The sequence below is a fragment of the Pan paniscus genome, chromosome 9 (assembly GCF_029289425.2).
Source record: "Pan paniscus chromosome 9, NHGRI_mPanPan1-v2.0_pri, whole genome shotgun sequence".
Taxonomy (NCBI): Eukaryota; Metazoa; Chordata; class Mammalia; order Primates; family Hominidae; genus Pan; species Pan paniscus.
This window is the reverse complement of record NC_073258.2, coordinates 134,972,621-134,990,498: the sequence shown is the minus strand read 5'-3', so window position 1 is coordinate 134,990,498 and position 17,878 is coordinate 134,972,621. Positions and strand designations below refer to the sequence as shown.

The 17,878-nt window shown below is 46.6% G+C and overlaps 2 protein-coding genes across 6 annotated transcripts; one reads left to right on the top strand and one right to left on the bottom strand.

The window, feature by feature from the left end:
- Positions 1 to 226: 226 nt before the first annotated feature.
- Positions 227 to 12,259, bottom strand: ACAD8 (acyl-CoA dehydrogenase family member 8). 3 transcript variants are annotated; one of them, XM_003819839.6, is made up of 11 exons: positions 12,069 to 12,259; positions 9,288 to 9,388; positions 8,678 to 8,847; positions 7,315 to 7,424; positions 6,855 to 6,931; positions 6,333 to 6,470; positions 4,899 to 5,034; positions 4,706 to 4,803; positions 4,187 to 4,339; positions 3,455 to 3,557; positions 227 to 1,174 (listed from the first exon to the last, which is right to left on the bottom strand). In XM_003819839.6, the coding sequence occupies exons 1-11, from the start codon at positions 12,175 to 12,177 to the stop codon at positions 1,122 to 1,124; spliced, it is 1,248 nt and encodes a 415-aa protein (XP_003819887.1). In that variant the 5' UTR covers positions 12,178 to 12,259; the 3' UTR covers positions 227 to 1,121. The 3 variants fall into 3 exon arrangements, 2 of the variants coding, with proteins under 2 accessions (XP_003819887.1, XP_054951101.1); XM_055095126.2 differs by lacking the exon at positions 227 to 1,174 and adding an exon at positions 2,523 to 2,742; XR_010113412.1 differs by lacking the exon at positions 227 to 1,174 and adding an exon at positions 3,801 to 3,945.
- Positions 12,260 to 12,384: 125 nt separating this feature from the next.
- Positions 12,385 to 17,484, top strand: THYN1 (thymocyte nuclear protein 1). Of its 3 annotated transcripts, none has more exons than XM_003819842.5 (8): positions 12,385 to 12,478; positions 12,861 to 12,937; positions 14,463 to 14,641; positions 15,419 to 15,487; positions 15,842 to 15,934; positions 16,496 to 16,591; positions 16,799 to 16,949; positions 17,275 to 17,484. In XM_003819842.5, exons 2-8 carry the CDS (start codon positions 12,895 to 12,897, stop codon positions 17,319 to 17,321), a joined length of 678 nt encoding a protein of 225 aa, XP_003819890.4. In that variant the 5' UTR covers positions 12,385 to 12,478; positions 12,861 to 12,894; the 3' UTR covers positions 17,322 to 17,484. The 3 variants fall into 3 exon arrangements, with proteins under 3 accessions (XP_003819890.4, XP_003819889.4, XP_008971506.4); XM_003819841.6 differs by having other exon boundaries at positions 12,393 to 12,550; XM_008973258.5 differs by having other exon boundaries at positions 12,409 to 12,474.
- Positions 17,485 to 17,878: the final 394 nt, after the last annotated feature.

The following is a 17,878-nucleotide window of genomic DNA, read 5'->3' as shown; positions in this document are numbered from 1 at the left end:
CTTGAACCCCAGAGGAAGAAGTTGCAGTGAGCTGAGATTGTGCCACTGCACTCCTGCCTGGGCGACAGAGCAAGACTCTGTCTCAAAAACAACAAAAACAGCAAACAAACAAACACACAAAACAAGGTCTCCTGAAGTCCCATCTGTGAATCTCACTTTAATTCTACTTTCATACATCATAAACAATGCTTAGTTTGCAAAGTTATTAATAATTTAAGGAGCCTGCTTTTTAAAAGCCAAATTGGATGAGAGTTTTATTATTCCAAAATCCAGTTAAGTGTTTAATCAAATACAATTAAACATTTAAAATAAAAATCAACTATAGTAGAACCAGAGGTGGTGAAGGATAGATTTTATCAATGTGATTAAAAATATTTAAAAAGAGGAACAGCTTCAGAAAAGGAAACAAAAACACAAAAAAAATATTCAAAGTGTTTATCAGGAAAAGAAACACTGAATAGCACTCCTAGACCACAGGCTTCTTAACATGAAACCCAACGAATATTCAAAATTCAAAAGTCTCAGCCCTTGATATTGAGGCAGTCCAGAAGTAGAAATACACCCTAAATCACAGCTTAGGAGTAAGTTTCCAAATATCCATTTTATCATGATTTACATTCAGAGGTGTGCTATCCAGAGAAACCTTCTGCATCTGTAGCTGTGGCACAGAGAACGACACAGACAGGAGGGCATTCCTCCATTTCCCCTTCCCACACCTTTGCTCTAGAATCAGGAAGAGCATCAGTGAAAGTCCCCAGGCCCCTAGAGGAGGGATCCAGTGAACTAGCAAAATGCAGACTAATCAAGATAAAGTGGATCCAAGAAAGGACTTTCATGGTTTGACGGTGAATCTTCACTGGTCACCCTTCTGGCATTAGGAAAACAAGGTAGTATGTGTTCTTCTGATGTTTCTCATCAGGCCAGCTCTTCCGGTTCCACTGGGGATTCTGCCCCAGTCCGAGACCCGATGCTGGTGCCAACACACAGGGTGCAGGTCCTGCCCTAGGGGAGCTCAGCCCTTGCGTCTAATCCATGATTCCTTTGGAATACAGCGGCCCACATGGCACCACTCAACACTGACTGCAGTCGCACTGAACACCAGGCCAGAACAAGTGTGGGTTCTACTCCTGAAGCAGGCTTCTAGAGATCAGTATCCTCATCACTTCATTGCTACCTGTAAGAGGGAGGAAGGAGGAAGAATTTCATAGCAGCAAAGTCTGAGAGTTTAGTAAAGCTCTGAACAGGCTGCTCCAGGCCTAGTTCAGAGTAGCTGCAGATTTAAACTACAATCATTGCTTTTAGCCTGGGAGAGATGAGATTATCAGAGACTTCTCTACAAAGTACTGAAAAATGTCAGGAAATAATACTTTTTTAAAAACTTCTTCTGATGGTAAAAATGCTTATATAAAGTTTAAAAAGGCAGAATAAAAACAGTATATACAGGATAATTCTAATTAAAATTAAAAATGTACCAACAAAGGCAGAGTAAAATGCCTAAAAGGAGATGTACCAAAATAACATTCTGGATGTAGAAACATGAGTGATTTTTTTTTCTTTTACTTTTCTTTTGAGACAGTCTTGCTGTCACCCAGGCTGGAGTGCAGTGGTGTGATCTTGGCTCACTGCAACCTCCGCCTCCCAGGTTCAAGCAATTCTCTTGCCTCAGCCTCCTGAGTAGCTGGGACCACAAGCATGTGCCACCAGGCCCCACCAGGCCCGGCTAATTTTTTGTATTGTTTTTAGATGGAGTCTCACTGTCACCCAGGCTGGAGTGCGATGGTGCAATCTCGGCTCACTGCAACCTCCACCTCCTGGGTTCAAGCGATCTTCCTGCCTCAGCCTCTCAAGTAGCTGGGATTCCAGGTGTGCACCACCACGCCCAGCTAACTTTTTATAATTTTAGACAGTCGGGGCTTCACCAGGTTGGTCAAGCTGGTCTCGAACTCCTGGCCTCACGTGATCCACCCGCCTCAGCCTCCCAAAGTGCTGGGATTATAGACATAAGCTACCACACCCAGCCTACTTTTCCTAATTTTATAAGGTTTCAACAATAAATACACATTTCTTTGGTAATCAGAAAACTGATTTACAAAAGAATGAAAACATTTTCCCTGAAAGGAGGGTATCAATTATTTGCTTCATTTTTAGCAGTGGCCTTTATGCAAAAAGAAATATAAACCCCCTCAAGGAATCAGTAGTCACATCGTCTCAAATAAAGCATAAACTGTAGATTTATCCAACAGTAAAGTCCATGATGAAACAGTGATACAGTGATGAGTGCCCCAATTCTTCTGTAAGTGGGTGATGGTGTGGCCTAAAATAAATGTTTTCCTGCTTATGATTGCAGGGTGGAGAGAGAGTTAGAATGAAGGCGAAGTTTCCTGCGCATAAAGCTCAGTGAGAAAGCAATTCCAAGAGTAATGGAAGGAAAACGACTCTCGGGAATTCAGTTTGAACACTGGCGACTGAGCCCATAAACATCTTTCTGGAATGAGGTTTGCAGAAGCAAGCAGCAGTCTAACCTGTGGTAGCCTGTGACTCTGACATTAACACCAGAGCGGTGGGTCTCAAAGTGTGGTTCTCAGACAAGCTGTGGCAGCCTCACTTGAAGACTTGTTGCAGATACAAATTCCCAGGCCCACACTAGACCCTCTGGAGCAGAAGCTCTGGGGTTGAGGCCCGCAATCTGCGCTCCCATGCCCTCCAGGCGATTCCAGCACAGGCTGAGGTTTGAGAAGCATGCTGTGAAAGGGGCAGGGAAGCCCCATTATATAATGTTTCCAGCAAGGCAGCCTCACGTTGCTTCACCGAAGTCACTCAAAGAAGCCTCTGCCCCTCCTGCTTTTCCAAGAGTCGTGTCATTTCAAGACTTCCGCGCTGGCTGTAGAGAGTGGAGACAGCCAGGCTCCGAGCCCGACCCCAATGGCTTCCATGTTTCCTAGATAGAATGTCTGTGACTACCAAGAAGATACCCATATACTGATGGTTTATTTTATTGAAAAATACACTAGTAATATTGAGACAGGTATCTTTTAGGCCATCTGGCTGATAATCAATATAGAGCTACTGATGACCATACTGGCTCACATTTGCCTTGTCCACCACTGTTCTTGGATCCCTGAGAACCACGTACTCGATAACCTTAGAGAAAAGCCCCGGCTGTGGTTTTCAACATGCTTTCTCATCCATTATCTCAGTTCACCCTTCTCGCAGATCTCCAGAGGAAAAGGGCAGCAGCAGGGCGATCTGAGGCCCCCCACAGGGACGAAGCTGCGGCTCTGGACTCCAGGCCGCTGCCAGAACAGCTCTGCGGAACGGGAGGGAGGAGGAAGCCTCGAGACAGACAGGGCTTGACTGCACCCTGAGGCCCAGGAGGCCTGGGGACAGACAGTGGGGAAAGCAGCGATCCCGCCCCCGTTCTGAAGGGAAGAGAATAACCTCTGGCAATTTTTACCTTCTAGAATCTGGTGGACCCTGGAGTCCCGCACGTACTGCTGAACAGCGTAATCCTTCAGGTAGCCGTAGCCCCCGTGCATCTGCAAGGCCTGGTTGCAGATCTGCAGGGAGACAGGGACTAGACGTCTTGGACTCTGGGAAGACTGTGGAGCAAGCAGCCTCCCTTCCTACCCCAGCCCACGATCTGGCAGCCCGCCATAAACCCATGAAAGAACCACAAACAGCCAAGCTCAAAGAGGGCCTCCACATTCTGTATGGTTAGAGACAAGGGAAGTTCACCTACTAAACCTGTCAGTTCCCCCCAGACAGGCGACTCAAAGCCCTCTGCCCCTCTCCCTTATTACCTGCCAGGCAGAAGCTGCCCACAGCCACCCTGGCTGGGATGATAAAGAGCTATGGTTCCCCCTAGTGGCAATGCAGCCTGACAATGTAAACATGGCAGAGTGCTAAACTGGGGCTGCTGTGAACCTTCCAAAGGTGGTTTCTCGCCTAGAACACAACCAAACAACAGTGACATAATGAAGTGTATAATGGCATGCAGCAGGCCTAAAAGCCAGCGATGAGGGCTCCCACATAGGCCGCTCATGAGTTCATTTATATCCTTAAGCTTAAGGTGATCCTTGTGGGATTCCAGGAGGGCTGGGTTCCACAGCTGACTCATGTCTCTCAAGACCCCTGGGCCTAGCAGCTGTTCCCTGTCCATCCCAGGAGAGCCAGAGGAATCACTTACGGCAAAGCATTCATCTGTAGCAAAGAGCTTGGCCATGGAGCACAAGGCCACTGCATCCTTCCTTTCCTCCTGCAGAGCCACTGCTGCATTGCGGACCATCAGCCGCGCGGCCACCAGCCTTGTTGCCATATCAGCCAGTTTGAATTGCAAGTACTGCAGCACAGGGAGCAGAGAACCAGACAAGACTGAGGGGCTCAGACCAGCACCTGGTGCAGGAGCCTTGGTAAGACATCTCGGAGGCGCCTTTTCTAAGTGATCCAAAGCTTCAAAGTCTCTTGCTTTTTCTATAGAGGAAATTTATTGCTTTTAAGTGCTAAGTCCACTTCACTCACCCGACACTTTAATATCGTTAAAGACATCCCGAGAAAAGATGGACAGAAATAAAGCACAAGCTCTGGCTAGGACAGTGGTGGGACTGACAGAGGAATTTCCTGGCTTCTCTCCTAGAAAATGTGGGCCCTAGAGCAGGTCCCGGGCTGCAAATAGTGCAAAGCCATGTGGAGGCAAGGCAGAGGTTACCTGGTTACTGGCCAGAGGCTCTCCAAACTGCTTCCGGACATTGAGGTGGTCTCGGGTGAGGATGACAGAGGCGTGGGCAGCCCCCAGGGAGCAGGAAGCTAGAGGGGAAGAGCGCCGACGTTCCAACCAAGCTGGAAAACAGCAGTGCCTGTCCCGGACCGCTACCTCCCTGCCACACCCCTGCGTGTCTCACCAATATTGATCCTCCCTCCGTTCAGTCCTCTCACGGCAATGAGGAAGCCCTGCCCCTCGCTCCCAATTCTGTTGGCCACAGGGACAGCACAGTCTTCGAAGATCACAGCTCGTGTTGGCTGGGAGTTCCACCCCACCTGGCAAAAATCAGGGACTGTGTGGTTGCCCAACAATCCAGCAGGTAGGGCGGCCTTCCCTGGGGACAGGAGCCTGTGAGGTATGGGTTTCGGCACCCAAGACTTAGACCCACAAGAACTTAAAATGAGGAAAAAGAAAAAGTTCAGGTTTAAAGGCCTGTCAGCACTCAGAAAGATACCTGTTTCAGCTAAACATCTGCTAACTTATTAAGAGAATCTACTAATGTCTACTCTACCTGACTAACCTACAAACACTTCTCACAACTTCTTTTAGGATTGTGACACCAACTGCCCCCAATTTCAGTGCCTCTAATTGAAAACCACAAACTATCTACAATCTTCCAGTTCCTCTCTGGCTCTGAAAATAGACTGCCTTTACATCATTTCCTTGCTCTCTTTTGTTGATAGGATAAACTCCATTTCTAAGCCTTTTACTGAAGGTCTTCCTGCCCAGGAGTTAGCATGGGCTTCACACACAGTAGAAGCCTAGGAAATGGTTGCTGTGTTACCAAAGAGAAGGGGATGCTAAAATGCATAGTGCCTTGCAGTTACAGAGGATCAGGAAGGATCCTGTAGGAAAATACAGAAACCCGAGGAGCTGTGAGAAAGAGGTACACTTAGGGGTCATTTCATTACCTGCCTTCTCTCACAAAGTCCCCCCATAACAGTACAAACTAGAGAGAGATGACTGCTTTGAGCATCTGGTCTAAAAAATCTGAATGGGTCTTGAGCCCTTATTACCAATTACGGTTACATGATCACAGGTCTCCTGTTCATGCCCTGGCCATGGCGGCTCTTAATCCTAGAAGTATCTTACTTTTCAAATTACTTACAGTACCTAAGTGTCCTTCTTAGGTTGCTGAAATACCCACAATCATCTCCAATGAGTTTTACTTTATTTTTAATCAAAGAAGAAAAAGGGACCACATGCCTTCCATTACTGAGACTTGTGGCCAACACCAGGTCTTCTCTAAGTGTCTCTTCCTGGAGCAACAAAGTGCACCAACGTAAGCAGCTGGATGAGGAACACAGGCCAAAAGCAGAGGCAGGAGAGGTCAGAACACTCACAGGTGGCTTGAAGAATTTACTGGCAAACATTGTCACTTTCCCCAGAGGCCTAGTGTTTAATAATGCCCTGTTGTATTTCATATGCTCCTGTTGAAAATCCTAATAGAAGCAACTGCTTCAAAGGTAGGTTAGCAAGTATGCAAACCTGTTTTCTGAAATAGAGCAGGAGTTGGGCTGGCAGGTGGCAGAGTCTCATAACCTAAATTGTTTCCTGTCCAACAGCCACTCACCTTTTTCTCCTTCTTGCCAAAGCTGAGGCCAGGGGTCCCCTTCTCAACAACTATGCATGAGATGCCCTTGGGGCCTGGCCCTCCTGTTCGGCACATGACCACATAGACGTCTGACTCACCAGCACCACTGATGAAGGCCTGTGGGGGTAAAAGGGGTGCAAAAGGACCAGGGAATGCTTGAGTTCTCACAGCGTCTGGGAACACCACTGGGTCCTCCTAACAATAAGGTCCAATGGCACAGAGACTGAGGTGGGGTAAAAGGTAGCTGCAGTGACTGCAGAATCAGAGATACAGTTCAAGAGAGTATAAAAAGGATAGACAAAAGTCAATGAAATGATCTGGAATCAGATTAGGAGAGATACAAACAGTGAGAATAAAGAAAGAGAAATTGGTCAGAGGTTCTCTTCCCAACACATAAAAATCCTATGGGAGTATTAACCCACGGATGTGAAGGAACCAGAGGATGTCAGGAGGAAGCTGGGAACAATCTCCAAAGTGCTCTGGGAGGATGCACGCTAGTACCTTGGAGCCATTGAGGATGTAATGATCTCCCTGTTTCTTAGCGGAGGTCAGAAGAGAGGCAGCATCACTCCCACTTTCTGAGGAGGGATCAAAAGGCAGCAGAGAGAAGGTGAGAAAGTCAGTGAGGTCGAGGGAGCCCAGCACAATTCTATCTTCTAGGAAATCTTCTCTAAACAGACCCTGCTCAGAGTGTGTCACTGCAAAACCCAGGTGGCCAAAGGAACTCTCTGTACTTGGTGGAAACTGCTCATACCAGTCAGGCCACTGCCTACCTCCCAACACACCAGATAGGCTTCTTGGTCCTTGTGACATCAGGTCATAGGACTCTATTACTCCTCAACCAAACAGCTAGATAAACAGTGGCTCGACATGTCAAGAGGCTGGAAGGAGTGCTCGGTAATGCCATCTGAGCAGGAAGCATCTCTCCCTGCTATATCTCAGTGCAGTGTGGCAAATTCACCTGGTTCAGTGAGGCAGTAGGAAGCAAACTTCTCCATGGTACAGAGCGGTGGGCAAAATTTGTGCCTCTGTTCCTCATTTCCGAAGCTATCAATCATCCAGGCACACATGCTGATAGGTACACCAAGAAGAAAAGACAATGACAGAAATAAAGATGGAAAAGAAAAAAAATTGGGGGAGAAGGGGAAAGAAAACAAAGGGCAGGGCAGTGGAGTAAAGCAGAAGAGTGGGAAGGGGAAAGTCACAATTGGGAAGACTCTTTAAAGGCAAAGGCTGGATTAAAACATATTCCTGGAATAAGGACTACCCAGAGATCACCAGGCTGAGGTACTTCTCACCAGGACGTTTGTACTACTTCCAGTTAGGTTACACAAGCCTCTAAAAATCAGAGTTATATGTGCTTTCTATTAGTAGTTTCTATTACTTCCTCAAATCACTGGCAGTTCCATCTTTGGATTGAGGAAAAGGGTGAGAGGGGCCAGGTGCGGTGGCTCACATCTGTAATCCCAGTACTATGGGAGGCCGAGGCAGGCAGAACACAAGGTCAGGAGTTTGAGACCAGCCTGACTAACATGGTGAAACCCCATCTCTACTAAATACAAAAAAAAATTAGCCAGGTGTGGTGGCACGTGCCTGTAATCCCAGCTACTCAGGAGGCTGAGGCAGGAGAATCGCTTGAACTGGGGAGACGGAGGTTGCAGTGAGCCGAGATCATGCCACTGCACCCTAGCCTGGGCGACAGAGTGAGACTCTGTCTTAAAAATAAATAAATAAAAGGGTGAGAGGACCCTGATCACTCTATTGGAGAAGTCTCCTGGTACCAGCTCAAAATAAGATTTCTGAGAAAGCTGGCTGACCTGATTCCCTAAGCAATACACAGGACGACAGAATCAAGTCCAACAGGCAGCAACAGACCTAGCGTGTACTTATTTTATTTATTTATTTTTTTTGAGACGGAGTCTCGCTCTGTCGCCCAGGCTGGAGTGCAGTGGTCCATCTCGGCTCACTGCAAGCTCCGCCTCCCGGGTTCACACCATCCTCCTGCCTCAGCCTCCCGAGTAGCTGGGACTACAGGCGCCAGCCACCACACCCGGCTAATTTTTCGTATTTTTAGCAGGGACGGGGTTTCACCACGTTGGCCAGGCTGGTCTCAAACTCCTGACCTCGTGATCTGCCTGCCTTGGCCTCCCAAAGTGCTGGGATTACACGCACGAGCCACTGCGCCCGGCCCCTAGAGTGTACTTTTAAGTCCAGTTCCTTGAGGACACTCAGCTTCAAAAGATCAATCTTTTTCCTACGAATCTGAACTCTCACAGTCAGCCCGAGTGAGCACTTCATTGTGCCTTCCAAGCTTGGGCACTCACTTGTGGATGCTTATATAGGCTGTGGTGCTGGTGCAGCCTGTAGCCAAGGCTTCAAAAATGACAGAGGTATCAAGACGTGACAGCCCAGACCCGCCCACATCTGTTTGTACGTAGACCCCTCCGAAGCCTAGCTGGGCTGCCTTCCGCATCACGTCCACTGGGAACAGCTCCTATGTACAAAAGAGAGCAGGGTGATCAGCAGCTGATTCAGAGACAGCCTTCCTTTTAGAGGGCACAGTGAGGGGGTTCGGAGGCTTGCACATGCGAGAGCATATGAATTCTCTTAATGTGCCTGTTTGTCGTCTTACAGTGGTTATCAGTTAACATGGGTCCTGTAAAAACTTGTTCTGGCATTAAGGAGTTTCTTATTATTATCTATACAACTGCCTTAGTTTTATATCCAAATCTTCATTCAACTAACAAAAAAAAAGTTATGTACAAGATGATCAGGATGCCTTCTAGGAAAAATCATCCACTACCGGTATTCTCACTTGCAGTAAGAGTTGGTAAGTGGAGGAGACATTTAACAATTACATTATCAGGAGACAAAGATAAAGGTCTGCCTGAGACATCTGTTGTTAGAACGTCTAAGCACAAGAAAAACTCCTACCTTCTGGTCCCACTCTGCCATATTTGGAGCCATCTCTCGGGCAGCAAAGTCAAAGGCCACTTTTTGAAATTCTTTCTGCTCTTCATTAAGTCCCATGGAAGCTGTGGGCAGGATTGCACATACTGTTCTAGGACAGGGTCAGGGAAGGGTGTTGCCAACAAGAAGCACCACGAAGTTGTGAAAGTGGATCTACTGTAGTATTTCCCATACACGGTACAGCCTTTAACAGCTAGAGAACGGCAGCTTCTGTCATTATTCCACTTGTCATATGGAGAAAGGACAGTTCTAGCACACATCCAGATCAACCTAGAACAGGATAGGGGACTTCCAGACATCTCTTATCCTAGCACTTAGTAAAATGCAGTTGTAGACCTAGAGGTTGAGGCCACAGTGCTAGAACTTTGGTCATTATAACTGACACTGAAGAGCACTATGGGCTGGGCGTGATGGTTCACGCCTGTAATCCCAGCACTTCAGGAGGCCGAGGCGGGCAGATCACCTGAGGTCAGGAGCTCAAGACCAGCCTGACCAACATGGAAAAACCCCGCCTCTACTAAAAATACAAAAATTAGCTGGGTGTGGTGGCGCATGCCTGTAATCCCAGCTACTTGGGAGGGTGAGACAGGAGAATCGCTTGAACCCAGGAGGTGGAGGTTGCAGTGAGCTGAGATTGTGCCATTGCACTCTAGCCTGGGTGACAGAGCAAGACTCTGTTTCAAAAGAAGAAAAAAAGAAAAAAGAGCACTATGGGAAGACTATGGTGCCACACTTGGCAATAATTTACTTCAGTGCCTACAAGCGATGCAGTCCTCACAGAAGAACGCAAGGGCAGGTGCCAGAGTCTGTTCCTTGGGGCAAATCTGGGCATCAGTAATGGCTGGCTATGCGAGCCTGGAGAGGGCACTGCTTTCTGTGATCAGTACTCTCATTAAAATGGGAAAGTCAGAAATGAAGAGTTCTGAGGATTAACGATTAGGCTGCCTTGAGAAACTCAGAGCAGAAACCTATGTTGGGTATTACTCTCAGGAACAGAGTTAGGGATAAACAATTCATGGTTCTCTGACTGGGGTCAGGCCATTTATTCACACAATTTTGTACAAGGGTTGCTGTTACTGTAGACCATGGCTCAAAGATCATTTCCAAAAGAATGTTTATTGGGTGTTTACTAGGTAGCAGTGCTGGGGTTACAAAAATAAATATGATCCAGCCAGGCGCAGTGGCTCATGACTGTAATCCCAGACCTTGGGGAGGCCAAGGCAGGTGGATCACTTGAGGTCAGGAGTTCAAGTCCAGCTTGTCCAACATGGTGAAACCCCGTCTCTACTAAAAATATAAAAATTAGCTGGGCATGGTGGCATGTGCTGTAATCCCAGCTACTTGGGAGGCTGAGGCACAAGAATTGCTTGAACCCGTGGGGCAGAGGTTGCGGTGAGTTGAGATCGCGCCACTGTACTCCAGCCTGGGCAACAGAGCGAAACTCCATCTCAAAAAAATAAATAAATAAGATCCATTCACACAAAGGATGACTATTTCAATCCTAGCAAGAGCTCATTAAATATTAACAAATCTTCTTCTTCTGTAAATGGCTACTTCCTAAAACAAATAGTTCAAGGAACCACAGGCTTAAGAAATAAATCTGAGTTGCATTCTAATGGAAGGAAATAGTTTTATGCAAATCATATGCATAAGTAAACACAAGTTCCCAGAAGGAAATACACTATAAAAACAAAACAAATACCACCACTCATGAACTTTGCCAGTTACTAGCAGAGTTCAAGATGCCAATACATAGTTACTAGCAGAGCTCAAGATGCCAATACATATACACTAAAAAGGTAAAGCTAAATAGAAAAACACTCCAAATGAAATGGGAAAAGCCTTTGACTGCAGAGCCACTCAAGTGTAAGCAAGATGCAAACAATAACAAAACCCACCTCTAAATAATTACTCATCTGCTTCGGTATCAACCAGGGTAATCTGGGTTATCAAATTCTAAGCGCTAGGACAGGGCAGCACCTCTTGAATGAGTTTTAGGACATTCAGAAGAAAACAGTATTCTATGCCTTACTGTACTTTATAGATCTGATATCTAAGGGACTTATTCTGTTGTAAAGAAAACTGTCATTTATTTAAAATAAATTTTAAAATATTTCAGAAGAAAAAAGTGTTTATAAAGATTCTTGGCAGAGAAGTCACAAACTGGCCGGGTCTCCACCACTCCTTGCTACATTCAAATTACTGTTCAGAGCCTAAAGACACTCAAGTTTGTCAGCTCTGGTAGAGTTTCCCACTAGCAATAATAATTATTTTTCCTGCATGAGTTTTAACACTAAAAGTGTCTTATAGCCAGAGGTGTTAAGATACCAAATCTTTGTGTGTGAGCAAATCTTGTATGACCTGGAGTTCTTGTTCAGTTGTCACCATCAGCACCCAGCCAGCTTCTTATATTCTCACTGCTTTTATGACCTACTGTTATGATTAAAAACCAACCAACCCAACAACAACCAAGCCCCAAGTTTCTTCACTTCTCTAAGCATCCGAGGGTGACCGGCCGCAGGAGGACGCGGGCCGGAGGGGAACCTGCGGGGGGATGACCGGCCGGAGGAGGGCCGGGGCGGGGGTGACCGGCCGGAGTAGGGAGCCAGGCCGGGGGGGTGACTGGCCGGAAGGGGAGCTGACGCCGGGGTGACTGGATGGAACGGGGAGACTGCAGCCCCTCGCGGACATATGTCCGCCGGGGTTCTGGACACCTGTCCTCCTGCCCGCCCAGGAGATCCTTACGGTCGATGCAGGAGGTCAAGCTCCGGTGGCCGGTCTGGACGAGGACCCGGAGACCGCCGGGCAGGCAGCCGAGGCGCGCCCCGAAACGCCGGCAGCCGCTCCACAGCATAGCCGCCGCAGCTCCGCGTTCAGCTAAGAGTCTGAACGCCTTCGACCTCCGTTGCGCTCGCACTGGCGGGACCTGCGACCCGGCAACGCCTGTCCCACTGCACCCTGGGGGTTGTAGTCCTCCCACGAGCCCTAACAACCCAGGTGCCAGGCGGGCTCCCAAGAGGCCAGGACTACAATTCCCAGAAGTCCTCGGGGCCTCGGCGCCGCAGAGATGCACCGCCCACCGAGCGCCGCGGGGTCGCGCCGCACAGCCTGCGGCGCAGCGGAGGCGGAGCGCAGTCAAGTCTGCAGAGTGGTGGGTCTGTAGCCAGCAAATTACTTTATCATCTAGATTATCCATTCAATTGATCCTAATTAGCAAGGATAACAAGGTAACACAAGGCTTACTTATATTCACCCAACAAAAGTGTCTCTGTGGAGCCACTTCCCAGTGAACTACATACTGAGATAGGGGTTCCTGGATGAGAAGGACCAAGGACAGAACCGAGAAGAGTTTAGGGGCAGGTTATGCGAGATGGAAATGGCGCAGATAACGGAGGGAAGGATTTGAGGGCTCAAACGTAGGCGTCTGTGTTTCGCAAAAGTTGGAGACATTCTAGGCTGCCTCTCGTTGCCTCCATCTCGCTCTGCGCGGGTTTTGGAGGATATTAGCATTCTTTCTTGTATCTCCGTTGATTCCAGAATCGTCCGCACTTCAGTCCCCTGCAGCGTGACCATGTCGAGACCCCGGAAGAGGCTGGCTGGGACTTCTGGTTCAGGTGAGCTGCCCCTAGGCTGCACAAAGGCAGCCCAAGAAAAAACTTTTCTCGAAGAGCCTGTTTAGTACTCATTTTTCACTCCCTGCTTTTTGAGAACCCTTTGTGATATTTTTACTCCATTATCCTTAATCACTCTCCATCTTCTTTACTTGTCTCACCAAGCTCCTACCTACAGTTCCTTTTTCTTGTTTATTCAGGCAATGGTTGTTATGCACAAAGACTATTTGAGATACCAGGTGGCGTGCTAAAGAATATAAAGCGCCTGCTTGCGGGTGAACTGCAAACAGATGTGATGGGGTTCAGGAAAATGGATTGTTAAGGTTACGGAGGGAGGAATCACAGGGAAGGCCTCGAGAAGGATGTGGAATTTGAGCCCAGCCTTGAAGAATGGGAGACTTTCCACGGGCATAGTACTAAGAAAACGTGATGTCGTTTTTATAATCACAAAGATGGATGATGGCATTCTAAGTGGATGGAGGAGGAGGAACACTGGAAGGCACAGAAAGTACCTCTTTTGGGAATGACAGGGGTTCCAGATATACTACAGCACATTGCAGTTATTTATCAATATGTGGTGTTTGCAGTGGGCCTGTTAACTCCTAAGGGGCCATTAGGAAACTAGGTTAGGAAGGTATGCTGGGTTCAGAGCATTAGACAGCCATAAATGGTATTTAATGACAATTGATGTAGGGACTTTGACTAAATTCAGAGGCAGTATAGTCATTAAGTAGCTTCAGATAGACCTCAGTGACAGGTGCTGACTTCATATCTTGATTCCACCATTACTGGATGTGTGATCTGGAGCATGCTTCCCAGATGAAGGGTAGAACATCTCAGGTTATGTAGATTAACCGAGTTAGGGTTAGGGTAACACATAGACCTTGGGCCCTGTCATATAGTAATTTAACAACTTAGCTACTGAATGCCTACTGTGTTCCAGGCACATTCTGATTGTCTTGGGATGAAATCGAATCATCACCATGTCTACAATGTCCTGAATGAACTGTTTCTTTCAACTTTTATTGGCACCTTCAAGGAGCAGAAAGGAGATGGGCCAGGAGCCACAGTGAGCAAGAAGGAAAGACGTATGAGATGAGAATAATAATGCTTTTATTATGCACTTATTGTAATGCCAGGCATTGTCTAGGCCCTTTGTATTACCTCATTTAAGCTTCAAAATAGTTGCAAGTAGGTGCTCAGTTTCCTCTTTCCTATGCAAAGGCATAGAAGAGAGAGTGAGGAAAGGAAAACATGTATTGACTACTGTCAGGACCTTTAATCCTGAACAACCCTGTAAGGTGTTCTTACCCTATTGAATAGATAATCCAGAAGATACCCTGTAAGGTAGGTATTCTTGTCTAATTTTTATAGATAAGGAAAGCTTCTTAACAGTAAGATTAAGTTCCTACAGCTGGTAATGGATCCATGATTTGAATCCAGGTCTGACTCCAAAGCTAAGCTTTTTCCATTATGAAACATTGCCTTTAACAAGCATGATCTTTTCTTTTTGCTTCTCCTATTGCAGACAAGGGACTATCAGGAAAACGCACCAAAACTGAGAACTCAGGTGAGGCATTAGCTGAAGTGGAGGACTCCAACCCTCAGAAGACTTCAGCCACTAAAAACTGTTTGGAGAATCTAAGCAGCCACTGGCTGATGAAGTCAGAGCCAGAGAGCCGCCTAGAGAAAGGTGTAGATGTGAAGGTGAGACCCTTGACCTGTCTCCAGTCCCTTCATGGTGTTTTTTAAATGAGAAGTGAATATGGGTCACCACAGGGTTCCATCCCCAGCTTCTTATCTTTGAAGGGAAGGAAAAAGGTAAAAATGAATAAAATCGGCAGGGTTTATTATCATCAGCTGGTTTGTGAACCTGTGTATCTAGGGCAGGGGTTGGCTAACCTTTGCACAAAGGGCCAGATAGTAAATTTTGTAGGCTTGTGCGTGTTACAGTCTCTGTTGCAACCCTGCCCTTGTAGCAAGAGAGTGGCCACAGATAATAAGTAAACAGCTGTGGTTGTTCAAGTTCAACTTTATTCACAAAATCCAGCATGGGGTTAGATTTGTCCTGAAGGCTATAGTCTGCCAACCTCAATCTTAGGTTACCTTTCTCTGAACACCTGCCATGCTCCTAGGTGTCTCCCTGCCAACAGTTGATGTATATTTCAGGGAATTTAATACAGCCTGGGAAAAATATAAGCAGAACTATTATAAAGTAAAATGCAAGTAACTAGCAGATTACTTTATCACCTAGATTATTCATTCAGCTAATCCTCATAATTAGCAAGGATAACAAGGTAACACAAGGCTTACTTACATTCACCCAACAAAAGTGTCTCTGTGGAGCCACTTCCCGGTGAACCACATACTTCCTCTATAGCCAGTGGCCCCTCTCACTGTAGGGGAAGGAACTGTCTGCTTCCATATATGCTTACTAACTGGCCAAGGATTGTTTAATGATTGAATTTATTTCCTCTTGCCTAGTTCAGCATTGAGGATCTCAAAGCACAGCCCAAACAGACAACATGCTGGGATGGTGTTCGTAACTACCAGGTAAGAGGGTAAGGAGGAGGTCGCCTGAGACCCAGGTGGGATGAATGCCTGCCTCCTCCTCGTGACGTACTCGGCAGCAGAACCTCTTGGCCAAGGTTGCTTTTTCTCAGAAGCAAACCTGATAATGTATTAAAAAATGCCTTAAGTACTCTGCATGAAATTTTCAATTGGCCTGTGTTCTGGCCAATGTCCTGGTAAAAGTCTGGGTGTCCTGGCAAAGGGGAAGGACTTTCTAATGAATTGAGGAGTTGCAGACAAGAATCACCCATCTATTAAAAGCAGACTTGATTTCTGCTAAAAGCTAGTACTTTCCAGCTGGTGGGAGGATAGTTACTCTTTCTTCTCCTGAGACAGGCTCGGAACTTCCTTAGAGCCATGAAGCTGGGAGAAGAAGCCTTCTTCTACCATAGCAACTGCAAAGAGCCAGGCATCGCAGGACTCATGAAGGTTAGTTGGGCAGGTTTTGGTGTGAATCCCTTTTCCTCCAGGGAGACTAACTTAAGTAGATATAAAGGGATATACCTTAATTAGGCAACAAAAAAGTACACTCCCCCCCACCCCATCCCCCTTTTACAGGAATAGGGAAAAACTGCCCTGGCCCCTTCCTATCTGACAACTCAAAGCAGGCCTTCATTCAGGTCCGACTAGCACAGACTTCACTCCACCTCTAAGTCTTGATCTCACTCGAAAACAGGCCTGATGGTAGCTCCTCCAAGCTTACCAGGATAAAATTATTAACTGTGCAGGGGGGAAAAAAACAGTGGTACCAATAATAACCTTTACCATTTGTTTTTAGAGCATGTTTTTCAGACTTTTGTAAAAACAGAGTTGATTTCCTAGTCTATATATTAGACTATATATTGTTTCCAAATATCTGAGCTCCCATTGGCTGTACAGCAAGGCAGATGGGGTAAGAATGTGCAGGGAAGAAATGAAAGTTGGATATGAATTAAAAGATTGGCTGTGGAGCTGACGGCAGATGATTCAAAGCTTTTGTTTTGGTTTCAGATCGTGAAAGAGGCTTACCCAGACCACACACAGTTTGAGAAAAACAATCCCCATTATGACCCATCTAGCAAAGAGGACAACCCTAAGTGGTCCATGGTAAAGACTATGCTTTCTATTTCATGACAGGGGAGGGATGAACCAAGGGAAGAAGACGGTTGGGGTGACTGTAGGTCAAGGTACACAGCCCAGCACTTACTCAGATGAGGCGATACTGAGATAGGAGCTTCCTGCGGGCGGTTAAAAATACAGTGGGCACAGTCAGCCTAGACACGTCTTTCTGTCATGTACACTGTTGTCACATAGGTGGACGTACAGTTTGTTCGGATGATGAAACGTTTCATTCCCCTGGCTGAGCTCAAATCCTATCATCAAGCTCACAAAGCTACTGGTGGCCCCTTAAAAAATATGGTTCTCTTCACTCGCCAGAGATTATCAATCCAGCCCCTGACCCAAGGTAAGAGTGGGCCCTCTCCTTTATTGTCCATATACCAGAATGACCTCATGAATTCCCACTTACTAGCTGATTAAACTTGGGCATGGTACTTCACCTTTCTCAGTCAGCATCCTCACCTGTAACACCCATGAGGGAGGGAATGTGGCCTGAGTTACCTGTTACTATTACCCAGTACTCTACAGTGCTTGGCACCTGGTAAATAGTTTTGAACGAATGACTGCTCGCCTTAGTACCATGTAAGATGTACCTGTGCCTGGCACAACTTTCCTGTTCAAGAGGGGACGTTAAAAACTAATTCTTCCTTTTTCCCTTTTTTTTTTTGTAGAAGAGTTTGATTTTGTTTTGAGCCTGGAGGAAAAGGAACCAAGTTAACTGAGATACTGCTGCTGGAATGGGTGAGACATTGCTGCAAAGAAGTCAAGCTTTTTTCAGGCAAAAGAAGGTGTGAGGGGGCTTGCTTGGTATGCTTACCTGGGCTTGTGTACCTCAGTGGTTTTTGTGTACTTTTTTCAATAAAATATCAAAGTTGAAGAACTTTTCTTCTAAAACCACACTGAGTGCAGTGGGATACTCCCCACTGCAGACCTCTTACCTCCAGGCGGGCTCCTTTGGCCGCTCCCAGATGCAGAGCTGCCTCCACCTTCTTTCTTTACGATCACTAGTAGTTCTGTAGCAAATTGCATCACGTAGGGCTGAGACCCTCAGTCTGGTAACACCCACTGGAATGAACTCTTCTTACTACACCAGCCTTGCTCACCTGCCCCTTACATCTTCTGGGTCCCACAGAGGTTTAAACCATCCCATGAGCAGTTCTGGATAAACTGCCAGATAGGGATAAGAACTGAATTCATTTCTCAGCCATGTGCTTGTCTCAAACAGGTGGCTAATAAAGTATTCATCATTTTTCACCAGGGGCTATACAGTGAGAG